The 27,081-nt window shown below is 38.9% G+C and overlaps 2 protein-coding genes across 3 annotated transcripts in view; one reads left to right on the top strand and one right to left on the bottom strand.

Annotated features, from left to right (window-relative positions):
* LOC133541208 (histone-binding protein RBBP7) overlaps positions 1–8,883 on the top strand; it is a 31,005-nt gene extending 22,122 nt beyond the window's left edge. For both annotated transcript variants that reach the window (XM_061884393.1, XM_061884382.1), the window contains exons 8-12: positions 2,035–2,112; positions 6,154–6,230; positions 7,867–7,924; positions 8,211–8,321; positions 8,673–8,883. In XM_061884393.1, coding sequence (XP_061740377.1) covers positions 2,035–2,112; positions 6,154–6,230; positions 7,867–7,924; positions 8,211–8,321; positions 8,673–8,741 — 393 coding nt within the window. In that variant the 3' untranslated portion in view covers positions 8,742–8,883. The remainder of the gene's footprint in view (positions 1–2,034; positions 2,113–6,153; positions 6,231–7,866; positions 7,925–8,210; positions 8,322–8,672) is intronic.
* A 13,170-nt stretch (positions 8,884–22,053) lies between these two features.
* gjd6 (gap junction protein delta 6) lies at positions 22,054–23,226 on the bottom strand. Its single transcript, XM_061893560.1, has 2 exons — positions 22,752–23,226; positions 22,054–22,655 (listed from the first exon to the last, which is right to left on the bottom strand). The coding sequence occupies exons 1-2, from the start codon at positions 23,224–23,226 to the stop codon at positions 22,054–22,056; spliced, it is 1,077 nt and encodes a 358-aa protein (XP_061749544.1).
* Between the last annotated feature and the right edge of the window lie 3,855 nt (positions 23,227–27,081).

Below are 27,081 nucleotides of genomic sequence, written 5' to 3'. Positions count from 1 at the left end.
CTAATCTATGCCACGCTCAAAATAAAATACAACCAACACTGTAAACAAAATAAACATTTATCAATTTACTCTCTACTATTTTGCAATGCAAAACGCAGCCACAACAGATAAAAATATGTTTGTCGACACTGTTCACTAATGTAACTTTTGTCGAAAAGCTTTAAAGAGGAGAGGAGGTCTATTGACCACTTAATTGAGCAAAACTGTTTGTCGGCCGTAACCACACCAAAAAACATTATCAAAATAAAACTTCTCTCTAGCAAAACTGGTCATTTTCTGCCGTACAAACCATCTCAAAACCAACTCTGTTATGTGTCATATTAACACAGCCATTCTCTTTCTCTTGCGCCAATAGACGCAGTCATTAGACCGGTTGTCCTCAACCACCTGTAGGGACTGGTACCTGTCTGTGATGCATTTGATACTGTGCGGCTCAGAAACTGATTTATTAAAGACTGCGATTTCTCCAACTTAACTTCCGCCAGTCTCACCGGACACGCAAAAGGGCTTGTTTACAGATGTATAATGAAACTCCGATATGATTTCAATTGTTGTATTTCTCATATCTATGTTACAGGGGACAATGCACATTATTGAACACATAGAATGTAAATATATATATGTATATATATGTATATGTATATATATATATATATATATATATATATATATGTATATATATATATATATATATACATATATATGTATGTATATATATATATATGTATGTATATATATATATATATGTATATATATATATATATATGTGTATATATATATATGTGTATATATATATATATATATATATATATATACAGTGTTTCCCACAGGTCAGGCATCTATTTGTGGTGGTGTGGTCGGGGGGGGGGGTTGCGACGCCGATGACCAAGAAGAACGCGGAGTTGGAATATAATTACAACACTTTATGTACATATTTATATAATATTTACATATTTATATAATATGTAACTACAAACTCCATTCACAGACAGAGTCCCATTGCTTTTATGAGCGGTCAAGCAAGTCAAAAGCCGAAAAAATGTTATTTATTTAAAAACATTTTTTTTTTTTTTTTTTTTTGTGGCGGCCGTAATTTTTTCGTGGCGGGCCGCAACAAATAAATTAATGTGTGGGAAACCCTGATATATATATATATATATATATAGATATAGATATAGATAGATATAGAGGGCTTCACAGGGGCAGAGGGGTTAGTGCGTCTGCCTCACAATACGAAAGTCCTGAGTAGTCAGGGTTAAATCCCGGACTCGGGATCTTTCTTTGTAGAGTTTGCATGTCCTCCCCGTGAATGCGTGGGTTCTCTCCGGGTACTCCGGCTTCCTCCCACTTCTAAAGACATGCACCTGGGGATAGGTTGATTGGCACCACTAAATTGGCCCTAGTGTATGAACATGAGTGTGAATGTTGTCTGTCTATCTGTGTTGTCCCTTGGATGAGGTGGCGACTTGTCCAGGCTGTACCCGCCTTCCGCCCGATTGTAGCTGAGATAGGCACCAGTGCCCCCCGCGACCCCAAAGGGAATAAGCAGTAGAAAATGTATATATATATATATATATGTGTGTGTATATATATATATATATATGTGTGTGTGTGTGTGTATATATATGCGTGTGTGTATATATATATATATGTGTATATATATACATATATATATATATATATATATATAGTATAAAATACAATATACAATAAACAATTTATAAAAACCCGGCTATTCAAGGAAATACGGTAAGTCTCCTTTAAGACTCTGCTATGGCATGTTCGGCTTTTTCGTGCCAACGTTTTCCTGGTGCTGACTTGTTTTTAGTTGTGTTGTCATTCAACAACTCTTGCAATAACATACAATAAAGTGCAGTGTCCAAAATATGCGTTGTTTTTTTATTGTTGTTTTTTAGCTTTGGAGGCTGAGTAGCCCAGAGAGTTATTATACTAAGCAATAGAAAGAGGCGGGACTCTTCAGATTAACATCTACCAGTAATGTGTTGGTAATGAAAATCTTGTTTTGTTCCTCAGACCGTTGCACTGTGGGATCTAAGGAACCTCAAACTGAAGCTCCATTCCTTTGAATCCCACAAAGATGAAATCTTTCAGGTATGTGCTTAAATTGCTTTCGTTTAGAAAAACTTTTATTTTGCCAATCAATATTGCCGAACAATAGTGAAAAGGTGTCACTTCTAAGTCAGCTCTGTAATAATGCAGTCTTTCGTTGGGCATACTTGCATCTCAAAATGAAATAATTGCAAACAATGGCAAAGATGTTGACAGGGTTTTAATGCATATGGAAAAAGCTGAACAATGGTTGATCAACTTTCCAATCATGGAACAGTAGCAAAAAGGTCAAAGTCCTCAAATTGGTTAACTTTTTTCAAAGAAAAAACGATGGTAATGATAATGCAAATTCCAAAAAGGAGTAGGGAAATCTATGTTTATTTAATCCTACCCCTTCTTCATATCTCATTAACTACTTGAGTATCCAGGTCTGATATTAATGTCAGTCCAGTATAAAACACATATGTATTAGATTACATCAGCTTGCATCTAAAATGTTCGATTAAAGCCTTTAATACAAGCAGTCCAATTCCATACTTTGCTCCCGGCCATTCTGTCCAGCAGCGCCGGGATCCAGCCAGCAGAGTCCTTGAGATCAGAGCACCTTGTGCGAGTAGCTAATTGTAAGGAGTCTGAAGCAGACGTTGAGACCGAGTGCAAAACGATTTTGGAAGTTGTTTAAAAGGGAATAGCACTTTTTTTTTTTTTTTCATACCTATCGTTCACAATCATTATGAAGACATGATGACCGATGTTTAAAAAAAAAATGCATTCCAACTTGTAAGGACAACGTAAATAAAAGTGGACTTACAGCGGAGCCAATGGAAGGGCCTCTGTTCCACCCATAAAACACAATAGAAAATCATCCAAAAAGCGCCAGCAATATTCCTTTTACATTTTGTGACTTGATAAGTATTACTGATATTGTTATTATAGGCGCTAACGCACACAAACTATTATAGTGGCGCCGTGATCACGAGTGCCAATGTTGACATGATCGACTGATCGGTTGCTTCCCTGTTTCCTTTCTTGTCAAACTTTATTGTAGATCATAAATCATGCCTGTAACCTCGAAAGTAGAAGAACCAAGACAAATTCCAACAAGTTGGTACATTTTGACAGCCAATTCAAACCTGGAAATAGCGAGAACGACACAAAAATACGCTTTGTTCACAAGTATTTTGGGTCATAACTTAAATGGGAATATGTGAACATCTCATCAGATGGTTTCCTAAAAACAGCATTTCACAGTAAGGGATGTTTTATGATGTTTTTTGGCTCTCATGAAGTCTGCAGTAATGTTAAAAAAAGCAAACATTGTGAGGCTTTTTTTAAATTAATGGGTTGCGTTTGATTAAAATTATCAAAATACGTATATAATAAATGTTATTATAAATTTGCCCGTTACTACATTACATATATATGTACATCATGTACATAACCCAAAACCATCCATCGTCTTGTCTTTCATAACGATATGCAAAATTCCCCCAAAAAAGTGCAGTTCCCCTTTAAAAAGGCAGTACCTGCATTTGTGTCAGAATTTCCTGTATGGACGCTACTGTTCTGTTTGGCGTCGCTGTGTACCAACTTCCCACACGCCACGTTCAAGTGACAAAATAGTCAGACAAAAAGAGTGTGGCAGTCGGCGTGAAAGTGGAGATTTAGAAGGATGTAAATTGTGCAATGCAGTCCATACAACACAGCCAAAGAGGTCATTCTAGATGACTGCTTGCACCCCCGTCCCCTAAAGTGCTCTGCACCTGTTTCTGAACACTTCACCTCCCATAGTTGTTTTTTTTTGTACTGAGTGACGAGTATACGTTCAGTAGAGAAGGAAAACGTCACAACAAATTGGAGCTATTATTGCTGTACTTTGCTGTCTTATCAAAATGGAACTTCCTTTTACTAAAAGTAAATATCATTAATACACTTTAACCAAAGAGTTGCGTGAACTAAAATGCGTGCAAACCTGATAGTAGGGCTGGGCGATATGGCCTTTTTTTAATATCTCGATATTTTTTAGGCCATATCGCGATACACGATATATATCTCGATATTTTGCCTCAGCCTTGAATGAACACTCGAGACATATAATCACAGCATTATGATTATTCTATGAGTCTACATTAAAACATTCTTATTCATACCGCATTAATATATGCTCATTTTAAACTTTTATGCAGAGAAGGAAATCACAACTAAGTCAATTGACCAAAACTGTATTTATTAAAGTTATTAGCAGGTGACTTTTCAAATGATGCTACATATTAGCAGTAATGCTACTTTTGGTAGCAACGCTTGAAGTTGTGCCCCACACTTGACAAATTGAATTTGTGTATTCGACATCTTCCCCCTTGAAGCCGAACCACCGCCAGACGATGGACCCCCTGCTGTTTTTCTTGGGAATTCTTCTTTCATTTGTTACCTGTTTTGTACCATCTTTCTCTCGTGTTACCACTCGCACGGCTTTGCTAGAGTCCCAGTTAACCTTACCCATGCTGCTACCTCTCTACTGGGCGAGGGCATATACGTATGTGACGTATGACATGACAGTATGTGACGTGTGTAAGTTTGTGCACTTGCTGTCTGTGAGAAGGAGACACAAGGAGTTGGAAGAGCCTGTAGTGTAATGCCCGCAGCTAAAAGCATCTGCGTGAGAACGTACAGTATACTCGAATATCACGATATAGTCATTTTTTATATCGTACAGAGACAAACCCGCGATATATTGTGTGTATTGATATATCGCCCAGTCCTACCTGACAGCACACGGTAAACTGTTCCACTAAAAGTGTGGAAAGTGGATCGCGTCTGTTAAGTGAACAGAATAATGTGTGCAATCATTTTTGCGCCTGTCTTCATTATTATACAAAATATATGCTGATCATCAAAAATGGCCACATTAATGGGAGGAGAATGCAAATGTAATTATTTTGCAGGTGCATTGTGATTTATAAACACTCATCACCAATTTTGCGAGCACTAGTTTGCATTTTATTTAACACGTGTCAAAAGGACTGGTAAACTGATGTCAAAAGGATTGGCAAACTGACAGTTCCACACACGGCTGCAGGAAAATTGCTCGCTTTGCAAAGGACAGGCAAGAATTGCATCTTGACACATAAATATATGTGTCAAGATTTTGGATGGTCAGAAATAAAGAAATATGACCTACATTGTCTATTTAGCAACCTAATTTGATTGCTGCTTGAGGACATAAGGGGCATATTAAAACAAATCCAATTGATACGTTTTGGTGTCCCAATAATATTTTTTTATGCATTTTTTTGCAACCACTGGAGTAAGTGTTGCCTCTCTCCAATGAACACAGCACCTATTGTAGCATTAAAATAGTTAGTAAAACAAACCCTTAGTGTTCCTTAAAAGGACTGTAAACCAGAGGTGTCCAAGATTGGGTTCAGGGATAGTTTTATGCCACAGTGCTTGTTTTTTTACTTGTTTTTTTACAATTTTATTTATTGTGTTCTTAAAATATACATTTGACTTGTTGAAAATCGAAAAGAGACTATAAAAACAAAACAACATTCAAACAAACACAATTCTGATACATCCTTAAGTTTATTATTAATATTTTACACTGTTAGATATATTAATTCTATCACCACTGTTTAAAGCGGTTATCACCGCCAAGTCTCACCACAAAGTAATACCTCTTTTTTGCCATGGATACACCTTACCCTTGTGCCACATGGCGAAGAATTGGTCTTAGTCAAGCACAAGAATAGGGTGAGGCAACTTGCAGGCATACAGAGACCGTAATGTTACAGAATTAAAAATTAGACTACCACGATTAAAAAAGAACAACGCGGTAAATATGACTGGAATGAATAAATCGCGATTAATGCAATAATTTAACAGCCCTACAAAAAATGTGCAGGTTTTTTTAGAGGGGGTTGTTATACTAAAGGGGCAATTTCACATGTTTTGTTGGTTTATTCCAAACTACTGCACATATTTCAGATAGATACACATAGATCTACGATGAGTGGTAAAATAAATTGTATGGTGTATGTTTTTTCAGGCTGCTTATAAAAAAATGTTATACATCAAACTTTTTAGGTGCAGTGGTCCCCTCACAATGAGACAATCCTGGCCTCCAGTGGCACTGATCGACGTCTGAATGTGTGGGATCTAAGGTAAGAGTTGTCCACAGTTTGATGAAATACTCCTTCTCGGGGATAGCAGCCAATTTACGGAAATTACACTCATCGACCTATGTGCTGACTTAAATAAAAATATCACAAATTGTAACGTTTTTGTGAAGATATGAAATACTTAATTTTTTACACCAGAACACTATAGAGCAGGGCTATTCAACTAAATTATATTATACAGAAAAGTAATATAGTATTTACAAAAAAACTAAGGGAGGAGTTTGGTGATCAGCATGGTCATGTTACCAAAAATGTGCCGATAAATTCCAGGGATTGTGCAAAATTCCTAGGGGCCTGGGCGATACAATGATTGTATCTATATATTAAAATGTTTTGTTGCAGATGATTAAAAAAAAAAATGTATGTATATATATATATATATATATATATATATATAATATGTATACACATATATATATATATATATATATATATATCTTCTTGCTTCGGCATACTTTTTGCCCCTTAGGAGCTTCTGTAGCTTGCGTTGTAGCCCTTACTTCCTTAGCGGCACACATAGCAAAACATGGCTAATACTAACGGCAACAAAAGCGAGACGTTTGTTCCAAAGAAAAAAAAGGGTTGTCAATACTTTGGTTTTGCGGCAACAGGTGTGGAACAAGTTTGTTTCAAAAAGGCAGCAGCACAACACACTTGTTCCAGCATCTGAAACCGATGCCTCCAGCTGAGTGCGGGAAATACAATTCTTTACAAGGCGAACAAGACCCCAACAACAAACAAACTACACGCTAAAAATTACCTTACTATGATTTAATAATTTACACCAGATATGTATGAGGAGAAAGAAGCACAATATGTCGAGCGATCACTAAAGCAGTTGCTCTGCACATAGCAAGGATGTGTGAATGAAATAGGCTGTGTTTACTTTACCCACTCACTATAACAAATGACAGTCCTCTAATTCTTTTACTTCATTATTTATTTGGATACAATGTAAAATACAAAATCTTTAAGTATTCTATTCAAGGCTGAAGTTTAAAGTTTTCACTTTATTGATCTCAATGCTACATTTTTCTTAACAGAAGTAAAAGTATTGCTCCCCAAAAAAAATAAAAAAAATTTAAAATGATTCCATAAAAAGTACAATTGATAGCTGGTCTAAAAAGTTAAGTTAAAGTGCCAATGATTGTCACACACACAATAGGTGTGGTGAAATATGTCCTATGCATTCGACCCATCCCCTTGTTCACCCCCTTGGGAGGTGAGGGGAGCAGTGGGCCGCAGCAGTGGCCTCGCCCGGGAATCATTTTTTGGTAAAAAGAACAACTTTATACAAATTAGAATTTTGCTAAGAGTAAGATGCACAGTATCCGGTGTCATTTCAATACATTAGTTTTTGATCAAATGAAAGAAAAACTTGTTTTCGACATATCGAATTAAAAAGTAGGGGGAAAAAATTTAAGTCAAATTTTAAGTAAAAAAATAGATTTTATTTGGAGGCCATATCGCCCAGGCCTACTCCACATAGTACACAGGGATTGGTTGAATTGGCTTTTAAACTGAATTCAGGGGCCAGCAAACCACCCTGCTCTGTAGTTATTATTAAAAAAACGAGATTGCACTAAACACATTTGCTTCTTTATGCTTTGCTCTTCAGTAAAATCGGGGAGGAGCAGTCTGCTGAAGATGCTGAAGACGGCCCACCAGAGCTGCTGGTAGGACTTGAATTTAAGATTGCCGTTCAATCTTTAAATCATACATTTGAATGATTGTTACTCCCCTGGGGAAAGTTAGGGTACTATGGAGCCATCCATATGCCGCTGCCACCGAAGACAACAAATCAATTATTGGCATTTATCGAAAATTGCAGTGAACTTCAAAAGGCTTTGCATCAGATGATCAAAGACTTCCTTGTCAATTTCTTTCAGATATGACATTTGTGATTCAGTTCAGGAGTGTGTCTGGTTTTCCTTTTCTAATGCACGTTTTCCCTCTAATTAGTTCATCCATGGTGGCCACACAGCTAAGATCTCAGACTTTTCATGGAACCCCAATGAACCCTGGGTCATCTGTTCCGTTTCGGAAGACAACATCATGCAAGTCTGGCAGATGGTGAATACATTGTTCTCTCACCTCATTATATTTCCATTTACTTTAGGCCAGGGTGTCCAAAGTGCGGCTTAAGAGCTGTTTTTTTTATTGGCTCTTGGCCTATTATAGAAATAATTTGTAATAAAGATATATATTACTAAATATTCCACTTTTCTCAAAATATGTTAGCATATATTGACCTACATTGGATCGGTTTGAGCATCTTGTAACAAAGTGCCCCGCCCATTATATATTTTTCTACTTTGTCTTTTTAAACACGGTAATGGAAAATGTATATTTTTTATTAGAATTGTGTTACATGTAAATAAAGTGTACCCTTTGTTTGAAATGTTGCATTTTTTGTTATTTTAGGCTGAGAATATCTACAATGATGAGGAGCCAGACACCCCAGCATCAGAATTGGAGGCTCAGGGATCATAACCCACTTTGTACAGTATCTTTATCTAGTATCCTTATTTCCTGCAACATTAGGTGTTCAATTCAAACTTTTAATCTTGGTTATCACAATATTTTCATTGATTACTTGCCATTCATATATTATTAATGTTCTGTTTACCTTAAATACATATATTTTTTCACATCATAACAATACAGAATTAAAAGAAATAGCTTCCTTTTTGTTTTCCAAAATGTTCTCCATAATGCTTAAACAGTTTACGACTGTAAAATATATCCTGTAAGACCAACAGTGGTCTTACAGGGGTGGCGATACTGCACATTTTGTTCTCCATCCGACACCAAGTAAATACAGGGCCAGCATCGCTGATACCCAAACACAGGACACATTTTTTTTTTTTACTTTTAAGTTGAGAGAATATCAACATGCTTGGATATAGTTGGTGGTGTACCCCAAATGTCATTCCCATTTTTGTTTTGTCTGTTTGTGTTATTTTGTAAATGAGATGCATGCTTATTTTTACTTCAGGTTTCACCTCCTCCAATGGCAACAAATTGCAATAAAGATTTTGTAACTTTTCAAAAATCTACGCGTCTCCTTTTTAAGCACAACATATTTCTATCTCTACATTTATATAGTGTCTAATTAAAATTATTCTTCAATTCGGAGAGAGTTGAGGCTTGGAAAAAAATCAGTTGGGTCATCTTTATTACTCCTTGCAATATTCTGTGATCTTTCTCGTCTTTCTGTTAGCACCTCTTGTGTTAAAGGGTCGGTTTTGGCTTGTGTATTAAAGTGGTCTTATTATACAAAGCCATCTTTCTGTACCTGTTTTTGCGTATTTGGGATCCACATAAGTCTTGAAAATTTGGACAACTATGGAGGCATTGCAGGAATATTTATAAAACAATTGAACTGTTTAGAATTTACGGTAGAGTAGTGATTCTCAAACTGTGGAACGTGTACCACTCGTAGTACGCAGGCTTCATCAACTGGTATGCCAAAGAATCACTAGATTAAAGTACAGTGTTTTATTTTCCTATAGTCAAACACTGTTCAAACTGTCGAATGTTAGAGTGGCCAAAAATATTAAATATTTCTTTTTTTTTAAATGATTGTCACTCACACACTAGGTGTGGTGAGATTATCCTCTGCATTTGACCCATCACTCTCAGGTGAGGGGAGCAGTGAGCAGCAGCGGTGGCCCTGCCCGGAAATAATTTTTGGTGATTTAACCCCCAATTCCAACGCCTGATGCTGAGTGCCAAGCTGGGAGGTAATGAGTCCCATTTTTGTTTATAGTCCTTGGTATGGCTCGGCCGGAGTTTGAACTCACAACCTATCGATCTCAGGGCGGACACTCTACCCACTAGGCTACTGAGCCACTTGTGCAATAAAAGCTCTGCCTTGTTTTTTATGAATACTTAGGACAATACGCTAGTGTATTTTAATGTTGGTCATTAACGTGGTTCTTGGAGATCCAAGAGTTTTCTGCGGTGGTACTTGATACAAAAAAAGATTGAGAATCACGGCGGTAGAGCTTTACCCGATAGCTTTGCGCGAGTCCGCCTTTTTTTTAGTTGTAGTCAATAAGTTCCTTATTTTTCTCTGTCCTCTTGTTGTGCGGCAGACCGCCTCGTACATGCAGATGCATGCTAAAATATTCTGCTTTTGCCATTTGTAATAAAAAGAAATATATGGGATTAACTGATGTCTGTAAGTAGACGGTGGTGGTGGGGCAACGCAGTGGTGGGGGCTTGGCCTGAAAGAGGGCTTCTGCACGTTAATAAAAACACCCAGAAAACTGCTCATTTGGCCTGAAGATGGTCTATAAAACCAATTCTACGCAAAGTTTTGAGCAAAGCACTAAAATTATATGTTAAGCAGACAATAAAGTATTTTAAATGTAGAAAAAAATTGCATAATGACCCTTTGAAATCAGCTGCAAAATACACTAATAATTAAATATTTTACTGTTTATTTCTCATCTCTTGTTACCTTGCTAGGTTTTCTTATCCATGAAAATATTGTTTTTTAAATTCTACACATATACACACACATAACACATCTACTCATTGTTGAGTTAAGGGTTGAATTGTCCATCCTTGTTCTATTCTCTGTCACTATTTTTTTAACCATGCTGAACACCCTCTCTGATGATGCATTGCTGTGTGGCAAGCACATAAGTGCTTTCATCAAATGCACTAGAGTCTGGAATAATCCATCTCTCCCTAGCATGGCCCAAAAACGGTCAATCTTTGCTTTCTGAGGAAGATCTTCACTGCCACTACTTCTTCCCGGAGGCTATCCAGGTCCAATCGCAGCTGTGGCTTGGAACTTACAAGCGTATTTCTTCATCTTACTCGTCGTCGGCGTCGCCATGGCTGTATCTTCCTCGTTCTTCTGCTTCGTCTCCTTGTCGTGTGCGCAGTTGTGCACTGCACTCTCTAAAAGCTGTAGATGTTATTGTCACATATGCATGTACAGTAGATAGCAGTATTGTCCTGTTGAAGAGTGTCACAACATTGCTGTTTTCGGCAGACGAACTGCTTTACGGTAGACGAAAACGTGACTGCTGTTGTTGTGTGTTGTGGTGGACGTTAATGAAACTGCCTAACAATAAACCCACATAATAAGCCAAGAACTCGCCCTCGATCATTCTACAGTTATAATGTCATTGGGCAGGCACGCTGTTTATATTGTGGGAAAGCGGACGTGAAAACAGGCTGTCGAAACGTCACTCAGGTCCGCATGGAGCTGGAGGCCACGCCCCCTCCAGCTCCGCCTGAATTTCGGGAGATTTTCGGGACAAAATTTGTCCCGGGAAGTTTTCGGGCAAGGCGCTGAATTTCGGGAGTCTTCCGGAAAATCCAGGAGGGCTGGCAAGTATGGGATTCTCTATTAATTACTAATAATTAGAGTGAACCTTCATGTCAGACTTCTCTCTTTGTGTGAATGGAATTAGGGCTACTATAATTAAACACACGACCGATGAATCGGATAATTTCCAAAATATAATAACTGGTTCCTTAGCTCATTTTTCAATGTTTTCATGGAAGTCTGCCTGTAACTTACTGAGTTATTTTTCAAACTCACTAACAGACAAACCCCGACAGAAGTAAATAACATTTTGTTACCCATCACTGATGGGTATTACAGCACATCTCCTAAATAAATGTACTATATTTTTTCATTTTAATATCATTAACCATAATGTACAGGATTTATGGTGTTAAGGGTCAATTTCGACCCTATATATTTATTTAAAGAAAGGGGCGAAAGTGGTTTTTTTTCCCCGCAACATAACTTTTAAGTCAAGCACAAACATTTATAAAATAAAACAGCACAAAATATACATTTGACATTTCAAACAAATCTGTGTACATCTGTATATTCCATGCATAGCTGTTTTTTCTGTCACAGGCCGCACAGATTTTTATGTCATACTTCCCTGGTTTACTGGGCATGCGATTTCCTACCATCCACTTTCACCTCTGCACCTGGGTTCAACATCTGGAAGTAACTGCAGCCATTTCTCTCAGACATCCCTGATGGGGTAAGCTTATCAGATCTTGCTCTGACATTTCTGTTGTCGAATCTGAGGATTCTGGATATCTTTTGAAAAGTCTTCAGTCTTCATTGTTGTCTGTAAAATCTCACCTGCTTGGTAAAGTTTTCCCAGGGACTGTCAATGACTTCATTGCAGGACCTGTGGACTCCAGCAGGAACAAGTCCGTTATAAGCATCCAGGTATTCCTCATCAATGCTTTTCCACTTCGTCATAGCAATGTTGATTCTTTTAGTGGATCCAATCTGATTAATGAGCCACCGATCAGTATCGGATAGTTTTTGTTCAAAAGTACACCATTGCCCAATGCCAATTAATGCCTGTCATTGCCAATCCCCTTTGGCTGATACTTCATTGATTTTTGGTCCCACACTTGACAAAGGCTGTTAGCAGCCATTGACATATCATTCTCCTAAGATAATAATCACCCCTATTGAGGCAATTTATAATACCATTATACGTACTATTATCACTGGAGGATGAGGCTCAACATGTTACACACCGAGTACAAACAAGCAGTAGTACAGGGGTCAGGAACCTTTTTGGCTGAGAGAGCCATACAAGCCAAATATTTTTAAAAGTATTTCCGTGAGAGCCATATAATATATATTTTTTTAATACTGAATACAACTATATGCGTGCATTTTTAAGAAAGACCAACATTTTCAGAGTATAATAAGTCTGTTATTCTTTTTAATAACATTGTTATTCTGAGGCTAACCAAAAATTAAAAAAAATACTTCTTACCATTATTGCGACTTCTTAAACAGGTGCGGTAGAAACCGGATGGATGGATGAAAATGCATGAGAATGTTTTATATTTTGAACGTTATTTTTGACACTGTTATTACCAACGGAATTATTCATTACTTATCGTGTTAAGCAATGTCAGCTAAGATTTATCTGAGAGCCAGGTGAAGTCATCAAAAGAACCACATCTGGCTCTAGAGCCATAGGTTCCCTACCTCTGCAGTAGCAGGTATAATGTTAATCACTAAGCTAACTTGAAACAACGCAAGAATGAAGTGCTTGGTAAAGACGGAGAAGTGTAGATGAAACCGCGTTACAGCAGAAAGTGAGCAGCTGTTAGAAGGAAATGAACAAGGAGATGATTAAGAATCTCGTGTAGAGAGAGGATAATATAACCGTGTCTGTTGCTGTGTAGCAGCCCTGTGGAAACAGACTTAAGTGGACGGCAAATCCCTCAATAAATAGGTGGTGTTGATACCTTCATCCATTTTTCTACCGCTTATTCCCTTTGGTATTGCGGGGGGCGCTGGAGCCTATCTCAGATGCATTCGGGTGAAGGCGCCACATGTAAAAACTCAATTACACTTTTTTTAGCTGATATATTTTGAATATAGAACACATTTCCACACATCTAGCTCACTTTTTTCACATGTAGTTCTTTTTCTCACATTTAAGCTATACATTTTATTTTTGTATTTTTTTTAAATGTAGCTTTTCTTATTCATTTTCTACCGCTTGTTACTCTCTGTGTCTACCAGCCGCTCAGGCAAATCATATTGTTTAAAAATGCATTTTTCTATTGATAACGTAACAAAAAGTGTGCACTTTTTCAGTCAATTAGGGCGCAAGAATTTTATATATTTATATATCCATCCATCCATCCGTCATCTTCCGCTTATCCGAGGTCGGGTCGCGGGGGCAGCACCCTAAGCAGGGAAGCCCAGACTTCCCTATCTCCAGCCACTTCGTCTAGCTCTTCCCGGGGGATCCCGAGGCGTTCCCAGGCCAGCCGGGAGACTTAGTCTTCCCAACGTGTCCTGGGTCTTCCCTGTGAACTCCTACCAGCTGGACGTGCCCTAAACACCTCCCTAGGGAGGCGTTCGGGTGGCATCCTGACCAGATGCCCGAACCACCTCATCTGGCTCCTCTCGATGTGGAGGAGCAGCGGCTTTACGTTGAGCTCCTCCCGGATGTCAGAGCTTCTCACCCTATCTCTAAGGGAGAGCCCCGCCACCCGGCGGAGGAAACTCATTTCGGCCGCTTGTACCCGTGATCTTATCCTTTCGGTCATGACCTTTCAAAGCTCATGACCATAGGTGAGGATGGGAACGTAGATCGACCGGTAAATTGAGAGCTTTGCCTTCCGGCTCAGCTCCTTCTTCACCACAACGGATCGATACAACGTCCGCATTACTGAAGACGCCGCACCGATCCGCCTGTCGATCTCACGATCCACTCTTCCCCCACTCGTGAACAAGACTCCTAGGTACTTGAACTCCTCCACTTGGGGCAGGGTCTCCTCCCCAACCCGGAGATGGCACTCCACTCGGACTTGGAGGTGCTGATTCTCATTCCGGTCGCTTCACACTCGGCTGCGAACCGATCCAGTGAGAGCTGAAGATCCCGGCCAGATGAAACCATCAGGGCTACATCATCTGCAAAAAGCAGAGACCCTATCTCATGGCCACCAAACCGGATCCCCTCAACGCCTTGGCTGCGCCTAGAAATTCTGTCCATAAAAGTTATGAACAGAATCGGTGACAAAGGACAGCCTTGGCGGAGTCCAACCCTTACTGGAAACGTGTCAGACTTACTGCCAGCAATGCGGACCAAGCTCTGACACTGATCATACAGGGAGCGGACTGCCACAATAAGACAGTCCGGTACCCCATACTCTCTGAGCACTCCCCACAGGACTTCCCGAGGGACACGGTCGAATGCCTTCTCCAAGTCCACAAAGCACATGTAGACTTGTTGGGCAAACTCCCATGCACCCTCAAAAACCCTGCCGAGAGTATAGAGCTGGTCCACTGTTCCACGACCAGGACGAAAACCACACTGTTCCTCCTGAATCCGAGGTTCGACTATCCGGCGAAGCCTCCTCTCCAGTACACCTGAATAAACCCTACCGGGAAGGCTGAGGAGTGTGATCCCACGATAGTTGGAACACACCCTCCGGTCCCCCTTCTTAAAGAGAGGGACCACCACCCCGGTCTGCCAATCCAGAGGTACCGCCTCCGATGTCCACGCGATGCTGCAGAGTCTTGTCAACCAAGACAGCCCCACAGCATCCAGAGCCTTAAGGAACTCCGGGCGGATCCCATCCACCCCCGGGGCCTTGCCACCGAGGAGCTTTTTAACTACCTCAGCGACCTCAGCACCAGAAATAGGAGAGTCCACCACAGATTCCCCAGGCACCGCTTCCTCAAAGGAAGACGTGTTGGTGGGATTGAGGAGGTCTTCGAAGTATTCCCTCCACCGATCCACAACATCCGCAGTCGAAGTCAGCAGAACATATATATATATATATATATATATATATATAAATATATATATATATATATATATATATATATATATATATATATATATATATATATATATATATATATATATATATATAATCCCACTTAAAATGATGACAGAGGTCTGTAATTTTCATCATAGGTACACTTCAACTGTGAGAGACAGAATGGGGAAAAAAATCCAGGAATTTACATTGTAGGAATTTTTAAGAATTTATTTGTAAATTATGGTGGAAAATAAGTATTTGGTCAGCCATTCAAAGCTCTTACTCATGGAAGGAGGTTTTGACTCAAAATCTCACGATACATGGCCCCATTCATTCTTTTCTTGACACGGATCAATCGTCCTGTCCCCTTAGCAGAAAAACAGCCCCAAAGCATGATGTTTCCACCCCCATGCTTCACAGTAGGTGTGGTGTTCTTGGGATGCAACTCAGTATTCTTCTTCCTCCAAACACGACGAGTTGAGTTTATACCAAAAAGTTCTATTTTGGTTTCATCTGACCACAGGACATTCTCCCAATCCTCTGCTGTATCATCCATGTATCCATTTTGGTATAAACTCAACTCGTCATGTTGAGAGGAAGAAGAATACTGAGTTGCATCCCAAGAACACCACACCTACTGGGAAGCATGGGAGTGGAAACATCGGTATCGGATCCATATTTTTCTCACTGCATGTCGCTGTTATTGTGCATATGCCACGATTATTTGCAAATAGTACTTTATTCCGCAATTCAACCAAGTATGTTCCCATCTTTTTATGTCAGAGTTAAGGGGCTAATCCAACTTTGTTGGAACTGTTTAAAGGATGAAATAAAACACAGCACCAACATAAGTGTCTATTTTATAGACACCAGGGCTGGGGGGAGGGCATGAAACGAGAAGGATTAACACAAGTGGCAGGGGCTGCTGACTGTCTCAATTTAGCAGTGGGGGAGGAGGCTGGCCGACAGCAGATGCTCGGATGCCCACATAAGTACGTCCGTCAATCTGTTACATCACAATTCTGGTAAAAAAAAAAAAAAAAAAGACTGCAACAGACAGTTCGGAGGTTTCTAAAACTGCATGCAAGCTCACATCCAAATGCATGAACCTATATTTTGAGAGTCACCTTATGCGTTTGTTTACCTGCAGGCAAATGTCCACGTAAAACTACTTTCAGGTAAACTCATCACATCCAATGGATTTGCAAAAATGTTTATTTACTTGCTTGTTATCATCTTCCATCTGTCAACACAAGTGGGCCGTTGCCTGCATGTTCACTTACAAAGAGAATGTACAGTGCATCCGCAAAGTATTCACAGCGCTTCACTTGTTCCACATTTTGTTATGTTACATACAGCCTTATTCCAAAATGAAATAAATTCATTTTTGTCCTCAAAATTCTACAGACAATACCCCAATCATGACGATTTGAAAAAATGTTTCTGCTTATTTTTCAAATGGATTAAAAATAAGAAGTTACACGTAGATAAATATTCACAGCCTTTGCTTAATACTTTGTTGACGCACCTTTGCCAGCAATTACAGCCTTAAGTCATTTTGAATACGATGCCACAAGCTTGCCACACCTATCTTTGGACGGTTTCGCTCATTCCTCTTTGCTCATTCTTCTTTGCAGCTCCCCTCAAGCTCCATTAGGTTGTATAGTAAGCTTTTGTTTTCGTCCAGAATGTATCTGTATATTGCTGCATTCATCTTTCCCTCTATACTGACGGTTTTACCAGTTCCTGCCACTGAGAAACATCCCCACAGGATGATGCCGCCACCACCATGCTGAGCATAGCAGAGAGTCATTATTTTTAAGTCGAAATTGTTTTCATAATAATAGAATTATGATTTTATTATTAGTTAAAATTTAATACCTTATAATTGTAATTTTATTTTATTTTAAAAAAATTCTGCAGACATTTATTTTTTTAAAGTTGTGTTGTGTTGTGTCTACACTTTAAGTAGTTACACATGGGATTTTTTTATTGAGGTGGTGAGTTTCATATAATATATGATGAATAACTTATATAATACATTGTTGTATTTGTAATTTTAATAGATAATTCCTGAATAATATGCCTATTTTTGTCAATAATATAATCTGCCTGTGTTGTTTTAAAGTTATTTAATTTGTTGTTGTCCATCCATGCATCCATTTTGTACGGCGTATTCCCTTTGGGGTCGCGGGGGGCGCTGGTGCCCATCTCAGCTACAATCGGGCGGAAGGCGGCGTACACCCTGGACAAGTCGCGACCTCATCACAGGGCAATTTGAATTATTCTAAATAGTTGCAGGAAAGCCTTATGTAATGTTGTGATGTTTTATGTTCATTTTTGACAGACTGATAAATGTATCAATTATTTAAATGATGGTAAAGCAGTCAGGAGAGTTTAAATAAATAAACAGGAACAATAGAGACACCTGCTGGTCAAAGACGGTTATAACAGGAACCGCTCTTAGGCATGCAGCGCCTCCATGTGGTGACTTTATACAATGTGCATATATGGAATTATACAAAACAAGTTACATTTAACAATTTTTTTTTAAATCCGTTAAATTCTTGATTAAAAATAATTCAATTTCGTAAAAGTTTTGCGTGTATAGCGCATGATAATCCTACACATTTAATTAAAAATATAATATTTAAGATTCCAGTACATTGACTCATGGATGTTATCCCTTTTATGTTTAGTTTTTGCTGTCTTATGACGACATCACATTCTTTCTGTTGCCTTCTGTGACTCATTCAGGTGTTGATTGTGAAACTTTAGACTGTTAGGGCTCACAAAAAACACTTCACTGTGTATCACATGCATCTTGTCTCATCATTAGCCTGAAAACAATGTAACAATTCTCTGAGGCAAGACAAGAAGCTCACTTTGACTGAACATACACAAACACTGAGGCAGCCATTTTTAAAATATTGTTTTTAAAAAACAAAAAGGTCAAAACTCAAAGAAAAATATGTCTGGACAAAACATATATATATATATTGCCCCAACCCTCTCCACATTCCACCCCCCATTTTGAAAATAATTAAATATATATACTCTGATGATTAACTTGTATGATGACTCTCGCTACTATATTGGATCCACTTTGGACTGGACTCTCACCGTTATGTTGGATCCACTATGGTTTGGACATTGACAATATCATGTTAGACCCGCTCAACATCCATTGCTTTCGGTCCCTTGGGGAGGTGTTTGGGGGGGGGAGGGGGCTTGCCCACATATGCGGTCCTCTCCAAGGTTTCTCATAGTCATCATTGTCACTGTCACCGACGTCCCACTGCGTGTGAGTTTTTCCTTGCCCTTATATGGCTCTGTACCGAGGATGTCGTTGTGCTTTCTGCAGCCCTTTGAGACACTTGTGATTTAGGGCTATATAAATAAACATTGATTGATTGATTGATTGATTGATGAATGTATTATGCTGATAGTATATATTTGTACCATGAATTGATTAACCTGGACCTCCGACTTGAACAAGTTGAAAAACGTATTGGGGTGTTACCACAGCATATGTACTGTACTGTGCAATCTACTAATAAAAGTTTCAATCAATTAATCAATAACGTGGGAACAGGATCAACAATGATCTGTTCAGTGCTGTTGATTTGCCAAAGCAATGAACAACTGTGTGCATATAGTTTGACTTTCTTGCACAGTCACAGAAACAGCATGCCGATGAGTGTGATTATTTTTGTGTAAATGTGTACATTTTTTTAAATCTTTTTTCCAATTTGTAAATCCAGAAGTGAGAAAAATGGCCTCTGATTTTACAGCAAAGTAGTGTAAATGTGTGCTGGTTAAAGCACACCAAACTATTTTGTACTGCATCATAATGAAGCCAAAGAAAGTCCTTGTACAACTTTTCTTGGAAACTTAACATTTTGTTTGACAGTGTCCATGACTTTTAGGTGTGGCAAAAGTCACAATGTCACTGAACTACACTTACTACAAGCAAGCAACACCATGTTTCACTTTTTTGTGAACTCCTGTAAAAGATCCACTGTTACACTGATAGTATAACAGTGCTGATAGTTTATATTTGTATATGTACCATGAATTGATTAACGTGGACCCCGACTTAAACAAGTTGAAAAACTTATTGGGGTGTTACCATTTAGTCGTCAATTGTACGGAATATGTACTGTACTGTTCAATCTACTAATAAAAGTTTCAATCAATTAATTACATGTTACTCTTTTTTTGCATGGCATTAATGTATTTTACAACGGACAACATTACATAGTGCATCACCATTTGACTAGAAACAAAACCTAAAACATATTGTACTGTAGAAATTATTAAATAAGTACCATAATAGATCAAAAGTATTTTTTTAAATCAACTTGACATCATCCCTTATTACAATCAATATGATTTTGAAATATTTCCTTACAACCTAAAACTCCACCTGACTCTCTCTTCCTTTTCCTGAATGTATTGTTATTCTCATGCTAATTTGTTTGTTTATATACTCTTTCATGACCTAACCTGAACTTTCTCATTCCACTTGTCATTAATGCAACTGCCTCACGATGTAATATTCTACTGAAAGACATAATTGCACATCATATCAAATATAATTTCATAAATGTCGATAAATGGTCGAGGATAATTCGGTGTTGTGATTGTGGAGGATGTGTCGGTCGATTGGCAGCATTAAAAAAAATAGACCTAAAAATGACCCATCATCAATCTTCACTATGACGTCACCTTTGTCACTTGATTGACCAACATGGCACCCCAGGATCATGTGAGATGATGCTGGATGCTGCGAGCTCCGTATGAGGAAAAAAAAAACGATGGCCGTCAAATATGTAAAGACCCTCCTGTCTTCACAATAAAAGTGCTGCTCTATCCTGCCTGTGTTAACAAAATAAGGGTTTCAGAAAACTAACAAGCCTGGGAGTTTGCCTCCAATGTTTTTCTTGTAGAGTGTATACAAACAAAAATGGAAGCTTGACAAAAAAGCTAAAAAACAAACAAACTCTGTTTGGAAAGTGAGGAGGACTTTTTCCTCCCGCACAATGTATATTTGAAGTTGTGGAAATGATCAGCACTACTATAAAATCTGTCGTATTCAAATCAATGTGACTTTAGAATAAGGAAATAGACCAACTTATGTTCTTTTTTTCATGAAAGAAGGAACTCTATATATGAGTTAAACATGCTTGTATATTTATTCAACACCTTTAACAACACCTGTATATATGTATACACATATATATATATATATATATATATATATATATATATATATATATATATATATACAGTGGGGCAAAAAAGTATTTAGTCAGCCACCGATTGTGCAATTTCTCCCACTTAAAATGATGACAGAGGTCTGTAATTTTCATCATATGTACACTTCAACTGTGAGAGACAGAATATGAAAAAAAAATCCAGGAATTCACATTGTAGGAATTTTAAAGAATTTATTTTTAAATTATGGTGGAAAATAAGTATTTGGTCAACCATTCAAAGCTCTCACTGATGGAAGGAGGTTTTGCCTCAAAATCTCACGATACATGGCCCCATTCATTCTTTCCTTAACACGGATCAATCGTCCTGTCCCCTTAGCAGAAGAACAGCCCCAAAGCATGATGTTTCCACCCCCATGCTTCACAGTAGGTGTGGTGTTCTTGGGATGCAACTCAGTATTTTTCTTCCTCCAAACACGACGAGTTGAGTTTATACCAAAATGGATACATGGATGATACAGCAGAGGATTGGGAGAATGTCACGTGGTCAGATGAAACCAAAATAGAACTTTTTGGTATAAACTCACCTCGTCGTGTTTGGAGGAAGAAGAATACTGAGTAGCATCCCAAAAAACACCACACCTACTGTGAAGCATGGGGGTGGAAACATCATGCTTTGGGGCTGTTTTTCTGCTAAGGGGACAGGACGATTGATCCATGTTAAGGAAAGAATGAATGGGGCCATGTATCATGAGATTTTGAGCCGAAACCTCCCTCCATCAGTGAGAGCTTTGAATGGTTGACCAAATACTTATTTTCCACCATAATTTACAAATAAATTCTTTAAAATTCCTACAATGTGAATTTGTGGAATTATTTGTTCACATTCTGTCTCTCACAGTTGAAGTGTACCTATGATGAAAATTACAGACCTCTGTCATCATTTTAAGTGGGAGAACTTGCACAATCCGTGGCTTACTAAATACTGTTTTGCCCCACTCTATACAACCTACCACGTTTCCCTTATGTGGATGACTTCACTCAAATACAAGAAGATACCAAAGTTGTGTGTTCATTGTAGGACATTTAGATGTTAACTGGCTGTCAATGCACAAGTAAAGCTTGTATTCGTGATTTTTTTAGATGGAAACTGATATTCGATTTTATTACTGATATCGGACTAATATCAATATTAGATCAAGACATTCCGACATGTCGCATTTAGAAGTTTGAGGCCATGTTTCCAATTTCAAGCAGCAGTGGTCTGTAAGAAACAGAATATCAGCCTATATCCAAATCTCAGCACTTCTCTGCTTTGAGGGTCTTTTTTCCTTCTTACTTTCCCTTTTATGCTTCTTTGGCTGCTCCAGTCCGAACTCTCTGACCACCTCCTCCTTCCTCATCCTGCCGAAGTCGACGCCACACGTACAGTCTGCTTGGTGTCCCATCACCAGGTCCAAAGTGGGCAGTGAAGTCGTACTTGTCACATCCCTGTAGCCCAGAGAAGACGTGAGTGAAGGAGTGTCCGGTGGAAAGATTTGGTATCCACCTCTCTTTCCCGGGTAGCGCCCCCATGATGCACCTTCTCTCATCCTCACTGCTTGGCGGATCTTCTTCCAGCCCAGGTGGTTGAGTTCCAGCAAGTTGAGAAGAATACAGAAAACTCCCACACAGAACATAAAGAGCAGGAAAATGGTCTTCTCGGTGGGTCTGGAGACATAACAGTCAACTGGCTGGCTGCAGGGCACCGTGGAACACAAAATGTGGACTGGCACCTGAAAGCCAAAAAGCTTCCACTGGGCCACCACGAATCCTACCTCTAGAACAGCACGCAAGCACACATGTAAGACGTAACACTTGGACAAGACCCCTCCAGAGACAGCTTGCGCTTCGGTATTATCGTCCTTGTGGGCGCATACCCGTGCCTGGATAAATGACATTATATTTTTGGGCTTTCCTTTATGTAAGGCCTCGGCTGTAGTACCTTGAAGGACCTCTGGCAGGTTGTTCCCGAGATGCTTATGCGAGCTGAGGGAGCAGCTATCTGAGTCACAGCTCCGACCGAATGCCTCCTGTCCACCAACCTCCCAGCCCAACTGCCCTGAGACGTCTTCACGCTCCGGCGCCTGCGTCTGGTTGGTCTTTTGGGGAAGCTTGGACAAGTTGTGCCATGTGTAGATGATGAAACACAGGGACGGAGTGGACACGCTGATGATGTGGAAGACCCAGAAGCGAGGTTGCGAGATGGGCGCAAACGCATCGTAGCAGACGGTGGCGCATCCCGGCTGCAGCGTGTTGCACACAAACATCTCCTGCTCGTCCGTGTACACGTCCTCCGTGGCAACAGCAACAACCAGCAGCCGGAAGATCACCATGACGGTGAGCCACAGCCTGCCGATCATGGTGGAGTGCTGGTGAACTGCATCTAAGAGGCGTTTAAGCAGGGTCCATTCTGTCATTGTGGCCTGTTGGAGCCTGCTGCCTCGAGGAAGGACGAGCTGCTTGGAGAAGAACAGTCTGCTCTCGTTAGATCCACCTCTCCTCTTGCCTCTGACTGCTCCAAACCGGAAAAATCTAAGAAAAGCCAACCAAAACTATTGTGCTTTGAGGTTCTCTTCAGCTTAAAAACTACTGACTGGCATCTTTTAGAAAGTCTACAATCAGTATATGTTCCTGACTTGTGCTGCCACCAGACTGTTTCTCTTCCTGAATGGTCTTAATCTCTGCCTTTCTTCTGAGAGGCCAAGCCGTCGCGAGAGAGCTTTCCCATCTTGCTATGATAAGGATGGACACTCGACATGAGTCACTTGGCACGCTCACGTCTCTCTTGTCTTTCAGGTCCATTTTAAAACCAAGAGACACTACACTTCCTCCATTGGAGGGCCGGTGATAAAGGACATTCCTTGCTGATTAACCCTCTTAAGCTAATGAGCTCTTCCATTATAGGACACGCTGATGAAGAGCAATCACACGGTAAGTCTAAATCCCTTTTTTTTTCACCTACACAAGGGACAAGCGGTAAAAATGGATGGATGGATATTTAACACATCTGAGACAGGATTGTTGAAACAGTCCAAAATATGTTCATATATTCCATTAATTGACATGTTCATTGAAAATGAATGGACTTTTTTTACTCAACAGATTTTAATCATTTCCAACACAGTAGCATTCAAAATATTCAAACATTTATTTTGCACATTGTAAAACTTGTCAGTTTTCCCAAAATGTCCCATTTTTGGGGCCCCAAAATTCAAATCCCATCATTTCCCGCATTTCTTAATTTATTCTTTCAAAACTAACTTTAAAAAAAAAAAAATCTGTCTTTAAAAACATTTTCAGTAAATTCACATTTCCTGTGACAGAATTCCCATAGAAAAAAAGAGTTCCACATTTCTCAACTTGTTCAAACATTTCCAACACCAAAACATTAAACTTATTAAAAGCATTAAGATTCTAAAAGTTGTGTTTTTCCAAAAGTTCCCATTTTCAGACCATTTATGCACATTTTTAAAATGATCCAAGCACAAAAACAGTCAGGATAACAATTTCCCACATCCCAAAATTCCAACTTTTCTTAGAATTACACATTTTCCAATTCAGCAAATTCCCAATGATACTAAATTCTTTATTCTCAACAGAATAAACATTTTCAAAAGATGTAGATCATGGGTCTCTAGAGAAATACCTACTCAGTGGCCTAGTGGTTAGAGTGTCCGCCCTGAGATCGGTAGGTCGTGAGTTCAACCCCTGGCCGAGTCATACCAAAGAGTATAAAAATGGGACCCATTACCTCCCTGCTCAGCACTCAGCATCAGGGCTTGGAATTGGGGGTTAAATCACCATAAATGATTCCCGGGTGCGGCACTGCTGCTGCCCACTGCTCCCCTCACCTCCCAGGGGGTGAACAAGGGGATGGGTCAAATGCAGAGAATAATTTCGCCACACCTATTGTGTGTGTGACAATCATTGGTACTTTAACTTTAACTTTAAATAAATAACTGTAATTAACTTCACTTGAACAACAAACATTCAACTCAACTCAATTTCCCACCTTTGACTTTATACAGACAAACAACAAAATTAAAATGCAAGCAAGCAATTTATAGATCATTGCAATTTGAATTGAGTCCAAAGGAGTAAGAGGAGAGCAGAAGCTTTCCTAGTCCTAACCCCCACTAGGCCATGTCTACACTTACTCTCCTTTTATAATTACCATAATGATCTCACTCATTAGCCCCCCCAACTTAATTGAGTCACCCATCCTCCTCCCATTCTTTCTCTACGCAATATAAACAATCCTGTTTTAATCTATCCAACCGTTTCAAGATGACACAACATTTTTTTTCCATAAATTGGCGGTTTCCCAGAATTTCATATTTCAGGGCCAAAAAATTGCATTGAATAAATGTTATTTTCACTTTTAACCATTCCTGCAGTAAGATTTTCCATGATAATTGCCACAAATGAATGGGTAATTTTCCAAGTGTGTCAATGTTGTCAAGTGATTGAAATTATTTTAAAACAAAGACAATCTACTACTAACAAAATTGAAGTTTTAAAAATCCGACTTTTCTAATAATGATCTTTGATCAAGAAAATTGTTTGAATTAAAATTATTTTATTTTTACATTTATTAACAACTTCAAAACCATTCCACCAGGAAAACATTGAAATATATATATATATATATATACATATATATATATATATATATATGTATATATACATATATCCATCCATCCATGCATTTTCTACCGCTTATTCCCTTTGGGGTTGCGGGGGACGCTGGTGCCTATCTCGGCTACAATCGGGCGGAAGTCGGGGTACACCCTGGACAAGTCGCCACCTCATCACAGGGCCAACACAGATAGACAGACAACATTCACACTCACATTCACACACTAGAGCCAATTTAGTGTTGCCAATCAACCTATCCCCAGGTGCATGTCTTTGGAAGTGGGAGGAAGCCGGAGTACCCGGAGGGAACCCACGCAGTCACGGGGAGAACATGCAAACTCCACACAGAAAGATCCTGAGCACGGGATTGAACCCAGGACCTTCGTATTGTGAGACACATGCACTCACCAACAATACTGAATTAACTTACATTTTGTGACCTGAAAATTAACCAAGTATTAGCAATATTGGTATCATAAGTGCTAACGTTAAGGAACTATTTTTACAAAGAAGTAACTTGATTATGCTGATACAGTATAATGATGTCATGAGCTGGTGAGCTGCCTTCTCTCCTCGGAGCTTGTGAAAGTTTATTCGAGATTATAAATCATGCCCCTCACATGGATAGTAAAATGATGTGAGCCCGGGATTGAACCCAGGACTACTCAAGACCTTTGTATTGTGAGGCAGACGCAATAACCCCTCTTCGACCGTGGTGCCCTATACCTATACACATATTTATATACACACACATACTGTATAAACATATATATATATATATATATATATATATATATATATATATATATATATATATATATACACACACACACATCTCCAAAATTCAAACTTTTAACTACAAACCCTGTTTCCATATATGAGAAATTGTGTTAAATGTAAATATAAACGGAATACAATGATTTTCAAATCATTTTTAACCAATACTCAGTTGAATATGCTACAAAGACAACATATTTGATGTTAAAACTGATCAAAATTTTTTTTTTTGCAAATAATCATTAACTTTGAAAGTTGATGCCAGCAACACGGGACAAAGAAGTTGGGAAACGTGGCAATAAATACTGATAAAGTTGAGTAATGCTCATCAAAACACTTATTTGGAACATCTCACAGGTGTGCAGGCTAATTGACAACAGGTGGGTGCCATGATTGGGTATAAAAGCAGCTTCCATGAAATGCTAAGTAATTCACAAACAAGGATGGAGCGAGGGTCACCAATTTGTAAGCAAATGGTCGAACAGTTTTAGAACAACATTTCTCAACGAGCTATTGCAAGGAATTTAGAGATTTTACCATCTACAGTCCGTAAAATCATCAAAAGGTTCAGAGAATCTGGAGAAATCACTGCACGTAAGCGAGGATATTACGGACCTTTGATACCTCAGGCGGTACTGTATCAAAAACCGACATCAGTGTGTAAAGGATATCACTACATGGGCTCAGGAACACTTTATAAAACTACTGTCAGTAACTACATTTGGTCGCTACATTTGTAAGTGCAAGTTAAAACTCTATTAGCAAAGCAAAAGCCATTTATCAACAACACCCAGTAACGCTGCCGGCTTCGTTGGGCCCGAAGTCATCTAAGATGGACTGATGCAAAGTGGAAAAGT

The sequence above is a fragment of the Nerophis ophidion genome, linkage group LG02 (genome assembly GCF_033978795.1).
Source record: "Nerophis ophidion isolate RoL-2023_Sa linkage group LG02, RoL_Noph_v1.0, whole genome shotgun sequence".
Taxonomy (NCBI): domain Eukaryota; kingdom Metazoa; phylum Chordata; class Actinopteri; order Syngnathiformes; family Syngnathidae; genus Nerophis; species Nerophis ophidion.
Note: the sequence above shows the minus strand (reverse complement) of the source record. Positions and strands in the feature narration are given on the sequence as shown.

What these genes read in the sequence shown, in the direction of transcription:
- gjd6 (XM_061893560.1), bottom strand. Translation starts at nt 23,226, where the DNA reads ATGACAGAATGGACCCTGCTTAAACGCCTCTTAGATGCAGTTCACCAG. An exon ending in CCTGCCAGAGGTCCTTCAAG is followed by an intron (nt 22,656 to 22,751) that starts GTACTACAGCCG and finishes ATAATACCGAAG; the next exon opens with CGCAAGCTGTCTCTGGAGGG.